A 20693-nucleotide genomic window follows, 5' to 3' on the forward strand; every position below is an offset into this window, starting at 1 on the left:
GGCGTTTTCCAACTTGAAAATAACTTCACTGAGAAATCAAGGGGCAGTACATGTTCATACAGCGCTGTGAAACAGTATTTGTCCCCTTCCCAATTCTTGTCACACTTACCATATTTTCCATACCATAAGGCGCGAGTAATCCGGGTCCAAAACTCCATCTGCTTCAGGTCCCAAAGTTAAACGAACACTGCAGTATCACTGAGAGTTAAAAACTGTCTAAATTCCTTCATTTTTAATATTTTTAATAAACATTTTTAATAAAATGTTTAATAATGTTGCTGCTTTACTAGATGTAAGAATTAAGTTTAACATCCAGGCATCCATGAAAATAGAATTTATTAAATTTAACAGAGGTAGAAGTTAGCGGGCAGTTAGCTCACTAATTTCCACCTAAACATGACAGCATGTCCTGAGTGAGAGATTTCTGAAAAAATTAAAAAGTACAGCTCTGCTATCACTTCCACCATAAATAAAGACAGAACACGTCAGCAGTGACGTTTGTAGGGTTACTGAAGTTGGGCTAGCTGGTATAGAATGATGTGCTACGTGAACGCTAGTGACACAGCTATGTTAGCATAATATTAGCACAGTAAAGCTGAAGGATGAACGCTAAGTTTTTTTCGCTCGATAAAGGTTAACATGAGGGTTCCTGATGGTTAGGGACAAATGCAATCGCATGGCAGGATGCTGTAAACGGACTAAACTTTAGTCAGGAGGACAACTGAGATAATCCATCCACAATATGAGTCATTAATATACTGCAACAACATGGGAATAGAGCAGCTGCGAGAGAATTCAACATTAATGAATCAATGGTACGGAAGTGGAGGAAGCAAGAAAAATGAGTAAAGTTTGACTTATCTGACTGTTTTGCTTAATGTGCCTTATGTATGAAAACAGACCCGTTCATCGACAGTGCGCCTTATAATGTGGTGCACTGTATGGTCCGAAAAATAGGGTACGTGTTACAGATCATTAAACAAATTTTAATTTTAGAAAAGATCATCTAAGTAGATGCAAAATGCAGTTTTTTAAAAGATGATTTCACTGACTAAGGAAAACGGTTAAACCTAACTACCAAACCTTCCTGGTCCTGTGTAAGAAAGTAATTGCCGCCAAAACCTACTAACTGATAGGTTCACCCTTGGCACCAAGAAATGCAATCAAGTGTTTGCTGTAACCGCTTGATTGCATTTCTTTTGTTTTGGCCTAATCTTATTTGCAGAATTGTTTTCATTCAGCCAAATCGGAAGGTTTTCGATTATGGAAGTTTAAGGTGATGCCAAAACATCTCAATCTGATTCACATCCAGACTTGAATCAATTCAAAACTTTCATTTTGCAGGTTTTTGGTTTTTTTTTGAGCCATTCAATGGTGGACTTGCTGATGTGTTTTGCATCGTTGTACTGCTGCATAACCAAATTGAGCTTCAGGGCACGTCCTGATGTTCAGACATTCTCATTTAGGACTTTCTGGTAGAGAGCAGAATTCATTTTTCCATCAATTACAGCAAATTGTTGTGGTCCTAACGCAGCAATACCACACTATCACCATCACGTCTGATTGTTGGTGTGGTTTTATGTCATATGTAACAGAACTCAGACCTTCCATAAAGTTCAGCTTTTGTCTCATCAGTCCACTGAATATTTTCCAAAAACGTTAAGATGCTTCTTGGAAAATGTGAGATAAGCCTTTGCGTTCTTTTTGGTCATGGATGTACTTTTTGCCCATACTCTTTCTTAATGCTGACTTATCTTGATGCATTCTCAATCATCCAGGTAAGTAAAACCCCAAAAAGTTGATTCTGTTCATCTACGTCCAGATGAACAGAATCAACTTTTTGGGGGTTAATGCTGACTTGTGAGTGCTGACCTCAACTGAGGCATGTGAGTCCTGCAGTTCTTTACATGTTCTGGATTGTTTTGTGACCTTTAAGTGATTTCTTGACTCACCAGGTCTGACAGTAAACAGACCCGGGTGTGGCTAGTAAACCTGAACTCAGCTTTCCAAAAAATGTGGTTAAGCACAGTTAATTCATAACTTAACAAGGAAGGCAATTACTTAAACCTACACCACAGATCATGTAGGTTTTTCCTTAAAGGTACGGTGTGTAAAATCTGACCATTAAATGTCAGTAGCTTGCACAGTTTTGTTTTCTTACCTCTCCCAGTTGAAGCACAAAATCCTGACTCCAGTGGCCGTTGTAGAACAAACAACTCTTGAGTGTTGTTTGTCTGTAGCGAGTGTAGGCTGTCAGTATGCTGTTTACCTCGGTTTGTCCACATCTACTTACTCTGTAAGAGGCTGTAAAAGTTTATAAAAGGAGTCTGGTATGAGTCAGAGAAGCTCACTGTCCGATGACAATGATAAAAAGGTAAAATGTTAAGGAAATGCTACGTGGTAATCGCTGCTTATTTTTTTAACACTCACGTGTTAGAGCCCTGACTTCAGCTCAGGAGCTGAGGCTTGCGGTAAGGAGGAGGAAGAGGATAACATTTTATTAAGATGTTTTTATTTCTTTGGTGAAAGGTTCCTCTTCTCAGAAATATAAAGATAAAGAATAGATATTAAGTTTTATATCTTGAAGGTGAAGGCATGAATTAAAATTTGCATCCGCAAATGGCTACAAGTTCTTGTTTCCTCTGCTTTTGGCATACTGCATATATGACACATATATTAGGCGGGATGTGCATTGGGATACTGGATTCAACATGGCAGCTTCCACAAACAGGCGCCTGTTTCTGTGAATTTCTAATGAATTAATTCTAAGTTTAGGAGACCAGAATTTCAAATCAGCATCATGTTGCCATGGTAAGACTTAAAAGTAGTGACAGAGCACCCCATCCCCCACCACCCCTGCCAAAGAAATATCAGGAAATGTTAAAGGTAGCTGAGATTAAATGGCTCCTCAGATTTTTACAGTCACAGCCTTTTTATTCAAAATCTAGAGGAGTGGACTTTTGCTGTTCAAAACACTAATTCACTTTTCAGGCCTTGAAGCAAAACCCACATATAAAGTTTATTATTTAAAGGGACTTAAAATAAACTGAAGCTGGACACCAAGAGTGCTTTTTATACAGCATAAGAACTGAATAGGATTTTAATTAATTTACAACAACAGCATTTGTAAAACTGAATAAGATTAACAGTATTTAATAATTACATGTCTTCATATTATGTTTCATACTTAAATTGCACTAGATTCAAGATCCAAAATATGTTTCCCAAGAATATTGAAACATCTCCTCCAGGTATGTTGAGATATTTAAAAAAAAAATACATGATGGTTCTTGCACAGAAAAAGTTCAGTGACTTTATAAAAACTCCTTAAACAGAATTTGCAATATGCAATATTATTGTTCTTTGCAGAAGTGTAACAGAGATGTCCCTTTATTCACTCCAGACCCAGTTCTCTGGAGCGTTTTCGCATCACACTTGTTTCAGCTGTTTATGGCTGCCTTCCTGACAAGCTGTCACATCATCCTGTCCAAACAACTAAGACTTTAAGTAAGAGCAGAGAAGGAGATCAATGTGAAAACAGTCTTTTAGTTTCAAACGGCGCAGTGAGGCTTAAAGGGCAACGAAAAGCAGCGTGTTTTTCATTGTGGAGGAATTCTAAAGAGCTACACATCAAAGTTTTGCAGCAGAACGAGTGTTTGAAGTCATTCGAAGTCATCACTACTTCAGTCGAGCGATACGACCTGAAAGCCATCGTCTTCTTCCCTTCCTCTCGCTAAATCCTGGTCTCCTTGACGACTGCTCTTGCCCATCCTGAGCTTGTCCCTCCAGTTGCTACTTCTGCCAATGGTAGGGGGCGTTTTGGGAGCCAGAGCAGCAGATGCTGCAGACTTGGAGGTGGGGCTTTGGTTTGAGCTGTTTGCGGGGGTGGCGGCTCCAGCCACAGGGAAGGTGGTCGGCCGCTGCATGGGTGCTCTGTTCGTCCTCCTCAGGATGCCCATGCGAGAGGGCTTCTTCTGGTTCTGCTCTGCCTGCTGCTGACTCTTCACCTGCTGTTGGAGGATCAGCTGAAAGTCCTCCTGAGGTAAGTCAAGGAAAAAACAATGTCAGCACATCGTTACAGCACATCCATCCCTTTTCTTCTGCGTACCCATATAAGGATCATGGAGAGACTGGCCTATCCCAGCTGTTATAACAGTGGCAGGCAAAGTAGACACAGGACAAGTCGCTAGTGTGACACAGTGCTAACACATAGAGGCAGTTCACTCTGACATTCACAGCTGTGGTCATATTAGAATCATTCAAGCACATCTACAGACTGGTCTCTAAGCAAAGGTAGGAAACAAGTGAGAAAATATGCTGATTGACCAGTTTTATAACATTAGAGTGTGACATCTGTGTCACACATGCCTTTTCTGCAGCTGCTTTCAGAGCGATGCATGTATACTGACTGAATAAGAGGCTGTACAGAAATGCATTAAGGGAAGGCCATAGAGACAGATTCAGGACTTTTCATGTTTTTATATCACAATTACCCCACTAATAAGTGCTCACACATAATGCATGCGTACTGTGAATCTGTCTAATAAAGCAAGAAACATAACTACATTAAATTTGGCCTTTATCCACCCCTGGATCACCCCCAGAGTTGCTGTTATTGCTTTTTAGATTCCTCCAAGGAAGTCCGGTTCTGAGCAACCATCAGCTTTAGTGATGGTTGCTCTTTGACCTTACCTTATCCGTAATGACTATTAGACCAATCTGAATATTGTATTAGCGTTGAGTCCAAAGATGACCAAACCAAAGGCGGCATATCTGGTCAGGAACTCAATAACACTTGAATTTGTCCCACAGGTGCAAACTATCTTGGAGTTTAATGTATGTATGTATGTATATATATATATATATATATATATATATATATATATATATATATATATATATATATATATGTATATATATATATATGTATGTATGTATGTATGTATGTACCGACACTAACAGCTGGATAGCGTAGTGGTTAGACTACACGCCTTTGGAACAGAGGATCGCAAGTTCGATTCCTGCCTGGGGCGTCTGTATCCAGTAAGGGTCCTAAGGCTAGACCCCCCTATGCTAAGCAAGCCTACCGCAGACATGAGCGAGACAGATAAATATGAAGGCATGCCGGCTCGGACGTCGCCCGGATCAACAAGGTCCGCGTCAGGTGTTGAGGAACCAGGGCACCCTGACGAAAAGTGGGCTACTGGAACAAGAAGGCATCGGTGGGCAAGGGACGAAAACAGGGCGTTGTTGGAATGCTACTGGAATGCACTGCCTGGATTGATTACAAGAAGGCCTATGACTCAATGCCCCACAGCTGGATACTGGAATGCCTAGAATTGTACAAGATCAATGGGACCCTAAGAGCCTTCATCAGGAACTCAATGGGGATGTGGCGTACAACACTAGAGGCCAACTCCAAGCCCATAGCACAAGTCACCATCAAGTGCGGGATCTACCAAGGAGATGCTCTGTCCCCACTGCTGTTCTGCATAGGCCTGAACCCCCTCAGTGAGATCATTAACAAGACTGGCTACGGATACCGACTACGGAACGGAGCAGTTGTCAGCCACCTCCTGTACATGGATGACATCAAGCTGTATGCCAAGAGTGAACGAGACATCGATTCACTGATCCACACTACCAGGCTATACAGCAATGACATTGGAATGTCGTTCGGACTGGAGAAGTGTAGTCGGATGGTAACAAAGAGAGGGAAGGTAGTCAGAACTGAGGGGATTGAACTACCAGAAGGCAACATTGCAGACATAGAGGACAGTTACAAGTACTTGGGGATCCCGCAGGCGAATGGGAACCATGAAGAGGCCGCTAGAAAAGCTGCAACCACCAAGTACCTGCAGAGGGTCAGGCAAGTCCTGAGGAGTCAGCTGAATGGTAAGAACAAGATCCGGGCCATCAACACGTACGCCCTGCCCGTGATCAGGTACCCTGCTGGGGTAATAGGCTGGCCAAAGGAGGAGATAGAAGCCACTGACATAAAGACAAGAAAGCTCCTTACCATGCATGGAGGGTTTCACCCCAAGTCCAGCACCCTGAGGCTGTACGCTAAGCGGAAGGAAGGGGGCCGGGGACTGGTGAGTGTCAGCACCACAGTCCAGGATGAGACAACGAACATCCAAGAATACATTGGGAAGATGGCCCCAACTGACCGAGTGCTCAGTGAATACCTCAGGCAGCAGAAACCCAAGAAAGAGGAGGGAGACGAGGAACCATCATGGAAGGACAGAGCCCTGCACGGTATGTACCACCGGCAGATAGAGGAGGTGGCTGATATCCAGAAATCCTACCAGTGGCTGGACAAAGCTGGACTGAAAGACAGCACAGAGGCACTAATCATGGCAGCACAAGAACAAGCTCTGAGCACAAGATCCATAGAGGCTGGGGTCTATCACACCAGGCAAGACCCCAGGTGCAGGCTGTGTAAAGATGCCCCAGAGACAATCCAGCACATAACAGCAGGGTGCAAGATGCTAGCAGGCAAGGCATACATGGAACGCCATAACCAAGTGGCCGGCATAGTGTACAGGAACATCTGTGCCGAGTATAACCTAGAAGTCCCGAGGTCAAAATGGGAGATGCCCCCAAGGGTGGTGGAGAATGACCGAGCTAAGATCCTGTGGGACTTCCAGATACAGACGGACAAAATGGTGGTGGCTAACCAACCGGACATAGTGGTGGTAGACAAACAGAAGAAGACAGCCGTAGTGATCGATGTAGCGGTTCCGAATGACAGCAATATCAGGAAGAAGGAACACGAGAAGCTGGAGAAATACCAAGGGCTCAGAGAAGAGCTCGAGAGGATGTGGAGGGTGAAGGTAACGGTGGTCCCCGTGGTAATCGGAGCACTAGGTGCGGTGACTCCCAAGCTAGGCGAGTGGCTCCAGCAGATCCCGGGAATAACATCGGAGATCTCTGTCCAGAAGAGCGCAGTCCTGGGAACAGCTAAGATACTGCGCAGGACCCTCAAGCTCCCAGGCCTCTGGTAGAGGACCCGAGCTTGAAGGATAAACCGCCCGCAGGGGCGTGCTGGGTGTTTTTATATATATATATATATATATGTATGTATGTATGTGATTTGAGGACCATTTGAATATTTCGGGGGTTTTTTAAGGGTGGCTGCATAAGCAGAGACCACCCTCACTAACTTCTGATGCAAACCCAGTCATTTTGTTGCATAAGCAGGCCTGAACTATGACAGAAACACCTCAGAGCTTCAAGGTCGACTCCAAGTAGGATTTCAGGTGTAACAAGTTAAGTCACGAGTCACTTCAGCAGAAATGTCTTCTACTGTGATGCGTAAGTTCAACAAGACAGGTCTATAATCACTCGTCTGCCTGCTTTCCTGGGTTTTTGGCTACAAGTCTACGCTTTACAATATTTCCTCTTTCCCACACTGTAAAACTCAATGCTGACATCATCGCTCTAGTCCAATCATTTATCTTTCTCCGAGCTGCTCGTGTCATTCTATCATTCAAACTTTATTTCATTTTTTTTAAAACACAGATACCACTATACTCTGTTATGAGGGGTCGTCAAAGTCTAATCACCAAACATCATGTTGAGTTCTTCCCGATAATTTCTCCTTAAACAGCGAATGTGCAAAATTTGTGTGTAAAAATATTTTTTGGACACTTCTCTTACAGCAGCCATTCACATCGGCAGTTTTGTGGCATTTTTTTATTTTTGTCATAAATTTAATTTTCCAATTGTTTTTCCCACAGGGATGAAACAGATCTGACCAATCAGACCATTGGATTTGGCTACGAGTGCACCTCAAAACGCGCACCAATAAGGAATATAGATTATATAGAATATTTTACCTCAGACACACAGCTAGACAGCTCCAAGTAAATGAGCTCCCTGAAATTATTTGATCCCAACTCTGCCAACAAAGCTCAAACTGCCACACTGACATCCTGAAATATGTACGAAAGCAGCTGCGATCCACTTTCAGCACCACAGCTCTTCCTTTTCTTGTTTAGAAACATCAAGACCAGCTCCACATTGCCTGATGTTGACCTCTGTTTTTTCAAAGTGCATCTTTTGAGGACGAATTTTTCACAAAATCGCAACGTGTTCGGTGTGTGTGTTGTTGTTTTTAACAGCTCATTCAGTGCATAAAGGCTTTAAGGGATGACAGTATTTTTATACCAGCGTTGATTCCACGTTCATCTTTATCTTGTAAAAAGGTTGTAACATTAAAAACATTTACTGTATGGTCCTTAGGATTAACCCAACATAAACAGTGGAGTCCCACTGTGTGACTTAGCAGACTGCATAAAGACATACAGATAAAAGGATCACTAAAACTACACAAATAAAAGCCAACAATTAAGAAATTCTAGGAAAATGGCGCTAACGAAGGTCTAAACACAAAGAAATCTAAGATATAATGAATGGGTAGGCTTTTGATATTTTACAGAAAGCCAGAAACACACTTAAATGAGATTCACATCCTATCCTGAGATGCATCGGAGTGAGATGAACACTGACAGTGACAGTAAGGTTTTGATGTTTTGTTTCAATTACTCACAGATGTGTGATGCATTAAAACCACACTTTTTCTTCTAAACTATGCAAACATAAGTCTTCCATCTTTCATGCAGTTTACGTGAAATGACTTGAGGTTTCAGGTACACCTGAAACAGATGCTGCTGCTCTCAACATTAAAGAGCATACCGTGTCATTTCAGTTTAACGCTGTAGCAGTCGGGTGCTCGGAAGATGAAGATGTGGGCCATAAGCCAAAGTGCCAGAACAGCCGCTGGCATTAACGCCTGCACGTGATGGCGTGCTGAATTCAATACAAGAGAGTTTTAATTGCAGTCTGGTGTGTGTTTTTATTGGCTGAACACGAAACCAGGTTGTGAAAGTATGTGTGCGTGCGTGTGTCCTACTTTCCCCCACTCCTTTGAGTGTCTTATGTTTACACCTTCCCACCAGCTCTCTTTTCCTCAGTAAAGCCCAGTGTGCTCAGATTATAGATCTCGGTTGAGTGTTTGCCCAGAGAAGCACACCCTTGTGTTGTCTCTGTTAAACATTAAACTCATCTCAGGTTTACCTTCCAGGCCTCGAGCTCCAGCGACAGTTCCAGACGTTTCTGTGCAGCTTCCAGCAGGTGGTTGTTCAGCGTCATCATCTCCGTCTTACTCCGCAGCAGCTCGGCCTCCATCGCCTTTTTCCTGCACAGAGGAACAGAAAGAATGACACACTCCACAAAAATAGATGCAGTACAGTCAGCTTCCCTCTTTTTTCCCCCCTCTTACATTTCGATTATTTTGCTCTTTAGAGGAGTGTGACTGTGTATGTGCTCACTTTTCTATGGCCTCATCTCTGTCCCGCAGCGCCTGCTGGAGAATTGCACTGTCTTCTGCCACCTTTCCTCCAGGTTTGGACTCCTGGATGGACAAACAGGCAAACATGGCAGCGTTATCTTTCTTTCCATTACCTAACATTTTCCACATTTAATCTCACTAACTTTAGTCTCTCTTATCAGCTGAAATCTGGCCTCTACCTTAGTTCCACACCTTGAAAGTTTCTGTAAACATCTCACAAAGCAAACTCCAGAAAGACTTGCTGATGGTGTTACTTGTAAACTTGTTCGACTGCATACCTGAGCTTAGCACATGGGTGGAGGAATTAATGATGTTTTTTTCTGAGGCAAACAATGACGATGTTTCATCAGGAGGAGACAGAGATGCCCTCAGCGTGAGCGTTAGTATCTGTGTACAAGCCTCGGGGCTAATGCTTAGAGGATTTTTGTGGTGTTAGCCAGAGTCAAAGAAAAATTACTCGTGTTAGGATGTTTGTTTTATTTACTGTGGCCCATTTTCTTAAGTATAATACACAATTTTGCCTTTACTCTATAATTTCCTGTTTACTGACTCCCCAAAAGGCCCATTGTTAGCCAAAAACCAACAAAAGCACTACAAAAATGTATTAATGCTTCTTTTGAAGTCACGTTAATACCAGGAGTGCCCAGTGGTCTAAAGACTATATAATCACTAATGTTTAAGGTTATACAATGGAGCAAATAAATATTTGATATCTTGCTGAATTTTTTAGTTTGCTCACGTACAAAGACATGAGCAATCACTAATTTTTATAGTAATTTCATTTTAATGGTGAAAGACAGAGAAGCATCCCAAAAAACACACATTACATAAACGTTATAAATTGATTTGACTAACGAATTCAGCGAGGGATCAACTAATAATTTTGCTCACTGAAACTAAAATTTCCATTTCAATCATTTGTCACCTTTGACCTTCTGCTAGCATAAAAACACTCGTCTGAGTAACGTGTCCACTGAAACCAGCTCAAACAAAGACGTCAGAGAAATAGAAGTGCTGACGAGCTTTATTTACTCTGACCTGTTTGGTGTGGCTGATTGCCAGTTTGCGGGCCACGTTCTGCAGCTGGCCCAGAGCGGCGTCCAGGCGGTTTTCCCCATCGGACGGCTCGATCTGGCTGGACTCTGGCTCTGTCAGCGGGTGCAGCAGCCTCAGAATAGACAAAACTTCCTCTGTGACCTGGAATAAAAATCAACGGAAAAGAAATTTTTTTTTAAACCTCCAGAGCTCTGCGGATGTATACCATAGTACTGTGTTGTGGTAAACTGTACCCGATCTTTGTGTTGACTCCAGCCCTCTCCTTCTCTGTTTTCCTGCAGTTTGTCCACCTGGGCCTTCAGCTTGATACTTCGTCTGCGGGACAGCTCCACTTCTCGCCGTACTTCTTTAAGCTACAAACACCATAATTTAATATCCCATCAGAAAATGTTTAGTTTCTCTTGCTGTGAAAGTAAATCAAAGCCTGCACTCAAAAGCTCCTACTTCATGACATTTTTTACACAATCTGAACAGAAACTGCTAATCTACAATCTCGAGTGAAACAACAGATAAAAATCCAGTCATACTAGTTGAGAGGTCATCCAACACTAAACTGTTTGATGACGTTCACGTCTTCACACATGAATGCAATCCTGGAAGTGTGCGTACACACAGATATCAGAGATATAGGACTAATAAGTGCTGTTAACATGTGTCCAAAATCATTCATTGTCACTGGAAACTGAGGTTTACTGCACTCTGACAGCAGAGCATCAAACGTGTTTTTATTCTACTTCATTATGTTTGCATGGCAGGACTCTGTGCGCTTTGTGTGTTTGTACCCTTTGATACACTGCTAAGCAACAGTTCAATCAGCCTCCTCCCTGTTTTACAGGTTTCATGTTTGACAATCCTCTTCAAACAGATCTCAGTTCAAGCGCTGGTGCTTTAAAATATTTGTGGTTTTTACACACGTGAATATTAAAAAGACTATCTTGGCGTTACCGTGTCTGAGTAGTGTCCCAGTGTTCTGCGTCTGCTGAGCGGCTTGCCACTGTTTAGCAGGTCTGGTAGGGTCCCGTCTAGGTAGTTCCTCTGGAAAGAGTTTGTGTTTTCATTGGATCCTGACCCTTCAGAGTCCCTTGCTTCCTCTGAGGCCACCTCACCCACGCTGTCTTTCTCGTCAGACTGTGAGGTGCTTTCGTCGTCACCCAGCTCATCTTCGCTGATATCGTTCAAATTCAATTCGTTAATGAGGCATGTGTTTTTACCAGCCAGCAGACTGGCAGTGTTTCCTTTAGAGTAATCTTTCTCTGTCTCGTCTACAGACTCTTCTGGATCGTCTGTCTTTGTTGTGGCATTTGGTTCAGGTTCTCTTGGCAAAACCATTGCTCGGTAATAAGTATATTTGTTCCTGAGCGAGCCCAGCTGTCTGTCCTCCAACCTGTTCAGAGAGGAGTAGAGTTGCTCGCTGGTGGTGACTCGAGGTCTCAGCTTCTCATTGAGGACTGAAAAAGGCTGACTGAAATCCATGGCCGGCTCTGTGGAAGTCACAGGCAGAAGTGGGCTCAGTTAAACCATCTGCAGACAGCGCCAGGTAAAAACAAACTCAGGAAAGCAAGAGGAAGTCCATAAAACAAGGTGGAGTGAGGATGACAAATAGAATGTCATTAAACTTGTTTTACCTGAACTGTGTGCGTCTTCACTGGGGCATGATATGACACGATGTGATGTCAGCGGAGGCTGTGGCTTCAAGTGGCCCGTCTGAGCTTTCTTCCTCCTTTTTCTGCCGCTACAAAAACATGACGTGCAAACATACCACAGCAGCAGGGAGACAAATGGGAGGAGGGCTTCTGATACAATCTAGTTATTCAAACCTGACGCATGAAACTTTATTTAAACTCTTCCTTTATCAAGAAAGTCACACATACATAGAACATAGCTACTAGGAGTAGGCCAGTAAACAGAGGTGAAAATAAATTACACAACAGCATCAGCGGAAGTGAATGTTTGCTTGTGAAAAATCACACTTCTGATAAGTCCCTGATTTATTTTTGGTACTGAAAGACTTTGGGGAAAACACCAGTTAGAGTCATTCCTGATATCTGAGGTAAAACGGATTCTGTGACAAACCTCCCACATGCCTGTGCAAAGATGAATCAGTAAGTGACTGAAGGAAAAAAATGATCATCATCAGTTATGTGCATTTAAAAAAAGCTGTTTCCATTACAGTTCACATGGTTATGCGATTCACCAAGATGCAGCAAGGAAGTGGTTCTTGATTGTGTTTTTCCCACTAAGCCAAGGCTGTTTTGAGCAAGAAGTAGGTCGCCTCTAAATTAAATATTCAGCTAGATAGGCCCACTTTTTTTTTTAAAACAAATTCTCTTAAATATGGAATCAGACATCTCTATTTCACTGTTTTGAGGTGCTTCTGCTTTTTTACCCGTCAGTGCCACAATTAATCTTGTAATTTGCCTTAATTACCTTTTTTCTTTTTTTGCAGTATACAACTACTTTATTGTGGCTAATCAAAGTCAGTAGAATGACAGACTGAGGCACATACCTATCTGAACAAATGTTGTTTAACTTTATTTATGCCTCAGAGTTTTAATCAGATATATCTGACACAGAAAGTTTTCACAGGACTGCATTCAGTCACGCTAGAAACTAAATACACCCTATTATCTACAATCCTGTAGAACGATGTGGAGGAATTTTGGCTCACTTTTTTACTAATGTTGTTTCAGTTCATTGAGGTTTGTGGGCATTTCATTATGCACAGCATTTCAATCATGTGCTTCAACATTTCCTCCTTTCTTTTTCAGTCATTCTGGTGTAGATTTGTTGCTGTGTTTGGGATCAATGTCCTGTTGCATGACCGTACAACCTAGCTTGAGCTGTTGGATGGACGGCTTCACATTTGAATCTTTGGTATATAGAGGACTAGGCCTGTGGCTGCAAAACAAGCCCAAACCATCACCCCTCCTCCACTGTGCTTGACAGCTTTTACTAGATGTTTCTGCTAATGTGCTGCGTTTGTCCATTACGTCACATATCTCCAGTTTCACCTTGTCTGTTCAAAGGACATTTTTCCTTTTGTTCATATGCAACAATGCAAACCTAAGCTGTGTTCCCATCTTCTATTTGGTTGGAAACCCTTCCAAACAGGCCATGTATGCTCAGTATTTTTCTTATTGTACTGTCTTGGACTTAACATTTAACATGCTAACTGAGGCCTGTAGAGTCTGAGATGAGCGCACTTTGCTTTTGCGTATCATCTCGGAGTATTGCATTGTCTGACCTTGTGGTCAATTTGCTAGGAAATCTACTCCTAAGAAGATTGTAGCATTAAGCTAACACACACCTACTTAGTTAATCGAGTAAATTTGATAAGCAGCACCTGGCTGCTGCTTATCCACTTGCTTCCTGTAGAAGCTGTAAGGCCATCTGCATATAGTCACGTCTATGAGCCTGTTGCAGCTAGCTATTGGTTATCTTAGCTTAGCATTTTTGATCTCCAGATCAAAAGCACCTCAGCACATTTAAAGCTTTCTAATTAACTCTTTATGTGGCTTAATTCTCACAAACAGAAACAAAAAGAGTAAAGAATTAAGAACAGCTTATTATTATTCAATAATAATAATAATAATAATAAATTTTAATTATGAAGTTGCCTTTCAAGACACAAGATAAAATGAACAAACAGTGGGTTCACAGTGAAAATGCACATTTGAGCAGATGGGTTTTGAGTTGAGATTTAAACTGGGGGTAAAGAGTTCCACAGCCTGGGAGCAGAGCAGCTAAAAGCTCTGCTTCCCATGGTGCTGAGGCGGAAAGAGGGCACAGCGAGCTGGATAGAAGAAGAAGATTGAAGTGAGTGGGCAGAAGAGATAGTGCTTAACAGGTCAGACAGGTAAGGAGGTGCAAGGTTATGAATGGCCTTGAAGGTGAGCAGAAGAAGTTTGAATATTATCCGGAATTTTACTGGGAGCCTGTGAAGTTCCTGAAGAAAAGGGGTGATGTGCTGGTAGGAGGGGGTTCTGGTGATAATGCGAGCAGCAGAGTCCTGAAACAGTTGAAGCTTATGGAGGGTTTATGGGGGAGACCATGCAAATGAGAATTGCAGTAGTCAATACGGGATGTAACGAGACTGTGGACAAGAATGGATGGAAACTGGGTGGAATGAGAAGGACGTAATCTGTTTATGTTGGGCAGATGGAAATAGGCAGAACGGGTGAGATTATAGATGTGAGATTTATAGGAAAGTGAACTGTCTAGGATGACACCAAGGCTCTTAACCCGAGGAGAAGGGAAAACTGTGGAGTTATCAATAGTGAGTGAGAAATGGTTCAACTTCAAAAGGTTGGATTTGGTGCCAATAAGGAGGATCTCAGTTTTATCCTCATTGAGCTTTAGAAAATTAGAGCTATTTACTAAGTTTTGAATGCTTTCTGCTGTTTGTAACTGATGTAACAAGTTTTGTCACCACGTTTATTAATGAAGTCCTCCTGAGCCCTGATACATATGTCAGATTTAGATTTTTCAATTCTATTTTTTTAATATTATGTATTTAATGTATATGAAATAATCCCATGACTTTGCGTTCTGATATCAAAGCAAAAATATTCAATAAAACTTCACCATGCTCCAGAAATATTTGTGCACAATTGCTTCACATTATAACGCATTCCAAGAAGCTGCATCGTCAGACAATACCTGTGAAGGTGGTCTGTGACAATGTGAGGCTATTCATATGCATTCATTTGCAGGGCGGTCCCTGTTGTATTTCCAGTGAAACAATTTTAAAATGTCAGCAGTGTTGCGCGTTTAATTTTTGTCTTGTGTAATTATGTTCCAATCAGAAAGAAAGTCAGTAAGCAAAGAAACACATTTAACTCTGTTCTGTATTTTGGAGTTATTCTCACTGTTTTGGTAAGGTTCAATAAAGGGGGTGGAGCCTTGTGGAGCACAAATACCAGACTGTACAGCACCTTTTGTTTTTCCTCAACTGAATGAATCAAGGACCTCCCAGGTCTTTGGTATTAATACAGACATTTAGCCTGTTCTTAACCAGGAAGATTTAAAAAAAAAAAACTTTCTGCAAAGTCATTCAGAATTTGGTAACAAGACATCCTAACATCTGCCTCTAACTTTGCTCTCCTCCTCAAGAAATGCAGCTTAAAACAACCTCTGCACAAGCTGTTTGATAACAGTTTGTCCATTTTATATCATTAGATTATTAGAATAACCAGGACTCAAACTGATTCTTTGGTCAGGGCTAAGACACTTCATCACAAAGTCAGAGGTCATGGCTTTATACTGTTACTGTATTTAACCAAAGTGGAGTTTTTCAAAACATTTCTGGTCTGTTTAGCAGAATGAGCCCAATCAGTCAGACCCTCACTATGGGAAAGTAAACAGAAAGCCAAGGACAGGATTAGAGAAGCCTAGACTGAACAAACGGACCAATTTACTACCCAGTCACATAGAAATGCTCAACAAAAGACACATCCCACCACATGGAAGGAAGACTACCAATGCTGGCAAAGAGTGCCCCACTTGTTCATTTCACTGGATATGTTCAGAGGCATGTAACCAAGTCTCTTTAGTTAAGCCTGCACTATGCAGCAGAAACAGCTCCGGGATGGGCAGCCATGTGCTGTGACCAGTGAGGAGAAAGAGAAAAGAGGGGCACAGAGGGAGCACAAACAGCAGTGCTCCGTGGGGATTATATAGTACAATGAGGTCTTTTGAGAATAAATGTGGAATAAATTCAGGAATTCACAGGGATCCACTGAAGAGAAGCTAACGGGGGAGAAACATGATCTCGCAGTACTCACACTGCAAGGTTGCAAAACGAGGAATTTCAACAGTCCAGCCTAGAAAGAAGGAAGTAGTTTTGAGAGAGCTGAAGAATTTTAGATTGATGTTGGAAGTGTCCAGAATTGACAAGATTAGAAATGTGTACATCAGAGCTCAGGTTGAGTGTCTTGGGAGCCAAAGGTTTGAGAGGCAAGGATAACAAGCTTGGACATTTACAGAAGAGGAATAGTGGATATATTGGACAAAGAATGTTGAAGATGGAGGTGCCAGGCAGGAAGAAAAGAGGAAGACCAGACGGGAGATTCATAGATTTAGAGAGATGTGAGGGATAGGGTGAGATGGAGGCAGATTTATCTCCTGTGGCGACCTCTAAAGGCGAAGTAGCAAATGCATGGTGTAATCATTTAGCATCTGGCATGATGTTACTGTTACAGGTAAACAGAAAGTTCTTGGAAAATAGCAATAAATTATTTTTTTCATCATTTTAAAAAGTATTTTTTATTAAATGTTTCATAATGGTAGATTTCCTTTATTCTTTATGAAATTCTCCACAGGAGAAATATAGTTAGCTTCACGGTTAATGTGAATTTCTTCCTCATTTTTATTTAGTCCTTTGCTTCCATCTTGTCACATTTATTATTAAAGGCTGTTCACTGCTGGCTCAAATCCACACTGCTGTCCTATAGGCTATAGTTCTGCTTTTTCTTTTTTCTTCCTGCCCTTCTGTCCATCACTGGCAGCACATCTGAATCCAAGGTTGTCAGAAGCAGAGTCGGGAGTGTTGCCCATCCTGCAGGATGCACAGTTGTAAGCCTTACTCAAGATTAAATCGGTGGGTCTGAACATACGTTATCTTGTGTTTTTGTTTTTTTACCTCAGAAACTCACCTGGTTGTGATTCGAGCCTTGTGATTAGCTGAACCGTCCACTGTGTCGATCCAGGAGGCACCGCGCAGCACGTACATCGGCCTCGCTGCTGAAAAGCGTGTGGATGTCCACTCCCATGTATTTCCCATCATGTCATACAGTCCTGGAGGAAGATTTGTCATTATGTGTTAATGTTCACAACATAAAATGTGAGAAGAAAAATCAAATGTTTCCAAAAGCTCAAAACACAAATGTAAAGTCTTAATGCACAGTTAATATTCCTCTTAAACATCTTAGCTACCAATCAGCTCTTTCATCATGCTGATAACATGTGTGTTAAAACAAGATTACCATAGCTATTCTGGGGAGGGTATGCTGTAACAGGAGAGATGCCGTGGTATCCATCCTCTGCAGTGTCTCCATCTGGGAAAGATCCCTAAAATACACGAAAGCTAGAATTACCACAATACCACACTTTAAATCCATGTTTGTCCAGACTCACAATACAGTAAGTGAAGAATTACATGAGTCTTAGTCACAGATGGGCAGTAAAGCGTAATCCGATTACTTTTTTCAAGTAAAGAGTAAAGTAATTAGATTACTGCTACTTACCCGTAAGCAGGCTACATTACTGCGTTACTAAACCATTATTTTGTTTGTGAGAGTGTCTTATGACAATGACGTACGAGCGTGCGACGTCCGTGGCAGCAACAGACGTGTGTCAATCAACAACAGATAACATGGACTGCAGCTGAGTACTGAGTACGACCATGTGGCGTCCACAGTACTCTTTGCGTGGGAAGAAAACGTCTTTCTACTGCAAAAACTTTAACTTTAAATCTGAGCAAGCACCTGGCAAGCTGCCACAGGAATGTTGAATTCACAGAGAAGCCCCCGGATCCTATACAGCTTTATAACGTATTTGTAACGTATTCAAGTTGTGTATCATGTTTTTTAAAGTAACTTAAGTAATAAAGTAACTAACTACTTTTGAAAAGAAGTAATCAGTAAAGTTAACGGGATTACTTTCTTGGAGAAGTAATCAGTAATTAGTAACTAATTACTATTTTCAAGAAGCTTGACCAACACTGGTCTTGTCTTAGCAACAAAAATTAATCTCCCCAACTCTGGATCCATACAAATTTAAAATATAGTCGCATGTTTTGTTCCTCAGTAACAAAACATGCGAGTGTAAAACATTGTTTTACATAAACACAGAGGGTTTTTTCTGTATTCAGATATACAATATATATTTACTTAATAACAAAGACAAAAACATAATGTCAGTGGCTAAAGAAGCATTAGTGAAAACCTAATCAGAGCCTCCCATGAGAACAATACTAATGACCTAATGATGACCTAACCATGACTGCAACATCCTGACCTGCCACAGGTTGGTTCTGTTGGCCTGGAACTTGTTTCCCCATGGGTAGGTCCGACCTGCAGCATAACAGCCAGGAAAGAGATTAGATGAACAATAAAATTATATTTCAGTTTTGTGAAAAAGTCCATTATTCAAACTAGTTTCCTGATTTTTCACAAAGAATCTGAAACATAAAAGCAGTTTTGGGTTCCTCTGTCGAGACAATAACAAAGGAGCTGCTGAGCAGAAACATCACTGTGTGTGACTTAAATGTTGTCAGCTGGAAGTGAAAGTCAAAAACTCGACTATAATAGCAGTAAACATTATACCTTGCAGCCCCCCACGTGCAGCCCACTCCCACTCCTCCTCCGTGGGCAGTCTCTTGCTTTTCCAGCTGCAGAAGGCCTGGGCGTCATTCCAGCTCACCTGAACCACTGGAAAGTCCAGACGATCTCGAATCCCCGAACCAGGCCCTGAAGGCTGAACAGTAGAGGGTCAACGTGCGTGGCAAAAAAGTAGGCATGGCAGGAAGGCAACAATAATTCTACCAACCACTCGTTACAACAAATGTGTAAAGAAAAACACCTCTGAATACTGAAACTGAGACTACAATTTGGTCGGGCTCAACAAAGCAAAAGTTAGACAACAGAAGACTGGAAAAATGCGGTTTGGTTTGATAAGTGTCGATTTACGATAAAGCACATTTGGGATGTGGACGCAACAGAAGAGTTGCATTGTGGATGTGCAGCTGATGATCTGCAGCGGCTGTGTGATGCTGTCCTGTCAACATGGACCGAAGTATCTAGGAATGTTTCCAGCACCTTCTTGTATCTGTGCCACAAAGAATTCAGCAGTGCTTAAGGAATAGGGGTCTGACTCAGTACTCGCATGGTTTACCTAATAAAATGTTATAAGTGAGTGTAAACAAAAACTGTCAAAAACATAGGAACAAACTCACAATGTGCAACTCACCTGTCTCCAAAACACACGCTCTATAGGCAGCCACCACGGAGCAGACTGATGGAAAAGATGAGGAAATAGGTCAGAAGCTGTTTACAACAGTAAGAAGCTCTACATTATATATTTTATTTATTGTGGAGAATCTCTTTAAATGCTGAGATGCCTACAAATTGTTTCATTAATTATTATGAACAACACTAACGTTAGACATATAAAAACAGCAAATCTTCATATCTGAGATGTATGCTTAAAATTGTGAAATAAGTAATCTAGCTGGTAATCTGATCTATTAATCAGAGAAAAATAACTCGGCACCTCAATTCTCTGAGTGACTTTGCTCTTCAGCTCTTCTGACACGAAGTCCTGAAACACGAAACTCCAGCCAAACGTCTCGGCTTCAGTTTTGTACTTCTGGGCTCTCACAAAGTCTCTGTGGCAAATAAATGAACAAGTCACCGACTTCAGTGCATTAGTTCTGCCTTAATTCATTTCAATGTAGATCTTATTTACCTGAAATCGGCGTTTGTGACGGGGTGTCTGTCTATTTCAAAAGGCTGAAGCTCGACCTCCTTGGTGGGAGACTCTCCGTCTCTCCCATCGGGTGCACTGGTTCCCATTGACATCTTTCCTCCCGGGATGTTCACCATTTCCTCCGCGGCTGCCAGGAACAAACATGCCTCGATGGGTATTTATTTAAGTGTTAATGTTTTTGTTAAATTCAGAAATGAAAGAAAGAGTCCTCTTACCGGCCCCTGTCAGTAAAAACACAGCAAACATCCAGAATACCATCGTCTTTGCTAAAACTGGTTTGAAACCACGTCTAAACAAAAATATACACGTTAAACGTTTAACCACGTTCAAATGGAGAACTTCTCAAAGTTCAATTTCATTTTTTAGTCGTTTCTATCGGACAGATTTCACCGTTGCACCTCAAAATTGGTTCCGTCCGTTTTTTCAAATTCACGCGATACTTCCTCTTTCTCAAAGCTTTGTAGTTTAATAATATTGAGAATAATATTAATATTGTTAATAATAATAATAATAACAGGAAGAGTATTACATTGGAAAATATTTCGAGTAAGACGTAAACACCGATGCTCTGCGCTGGTGTAATATAAATCGTACTCAACCCTATCTGACTGATTCAGCTTCTCAATTACAGTTACAGGTTATGTTTTACTCCCATGCAGCACATCTGTGTAACCCTTTCTCAATTCTCAAGTACATCTGCTCTCTGGTGTTAATAGGCTATTTCAGCCCAACACCCCAAGTACACATTACACCACTTTTAATGCGCTGCACTGTCCACTTGACTTCTGTTATACTG

General features: G+C 41.6%; 2 protein-coding genes across 2 annotated transcripts; both read right to left on the reverse strand.

Annotated features, from left to right (window-relative positions):
• Nucleotides 1–3066: 3066 nt before the first annotated feature.
• Nucleotides 3067–12125, reverse strand: bicdl2l (bicaudal-D-related protein 2-like). Its single transcript, XM_085470518.1, has 7 exons — nucleotides 12037–12125; nucleotides 11357–11892; nucleotides 10645–10764; nucleotides 10394–10552; nucleotides 9336–9418; nucleotides 9082–9202; nucleotides 3067–4037 (listed from the first exon to the last, which is right to left on the reverse strand). The coding sequence occupies exons 2-7, from the start codon at nucleotides 11882–11884 to the stop codon at nucleotides 3684–3686; spliced, it is 1365 nt and encodes a 454-aa protein (XP_085326644.1). The 5' UTR covers nucleotides 11885–11892; nucleotides 12037–12125; the 3' UTR covers nucleotides 3067–3683.
• A 1834-nt stretch (nucleotides 12126–13959) lies between these two features.
• Nucleotides 13960–20323, reverse strand: sumf2 (sulfatase modifying factor 2). Its single transcript, XM_085470519.1, has 9 exons — nucleotides 20113–20323; nucleotides 19877–20024; nucleotides 19682–19796; nucleotides 19379–19423; nucleotides 18736–18886; nucleotides 18428–18483; nucleotides 17395–17479; nucleotides 17065–17206; nucleotides 13960–16967 (listed from the first exon to the last, which is right to left on the reverse strand). Exons 1-9 carry the CDS (start codon nucleotides 20153–20155, stop codon nucleotides 16865–16867), a joined length of 888 nt encoding a protein of 295 aa, XP_085326645.1. The 5' UTR covers nucleotides 20156–20323; the 3' UTR covers nucleotides 13960–16864.
• Between the last annotated feature and the right edge of the window lie 370 nt (nucleotides 20324–20693).

Source organism: Copadichromis virginalis, linkage group LG10 (genome assembly GCF_057382275.1).
Source record: "Copadichromis virginalis isolate Kocher_CV1m ecotype Utaka linkage group LG10, C_Virginalis_male_GT1.1, whole genome shotgun sequence".
In the NCBI taxonomy this organism is placed as follows: Eukaryota; Metazoa; Chordata; class Actinopteri; order Cichliformes; family Cichlidae; genus Copadichromis; species Copadichromis virginalis.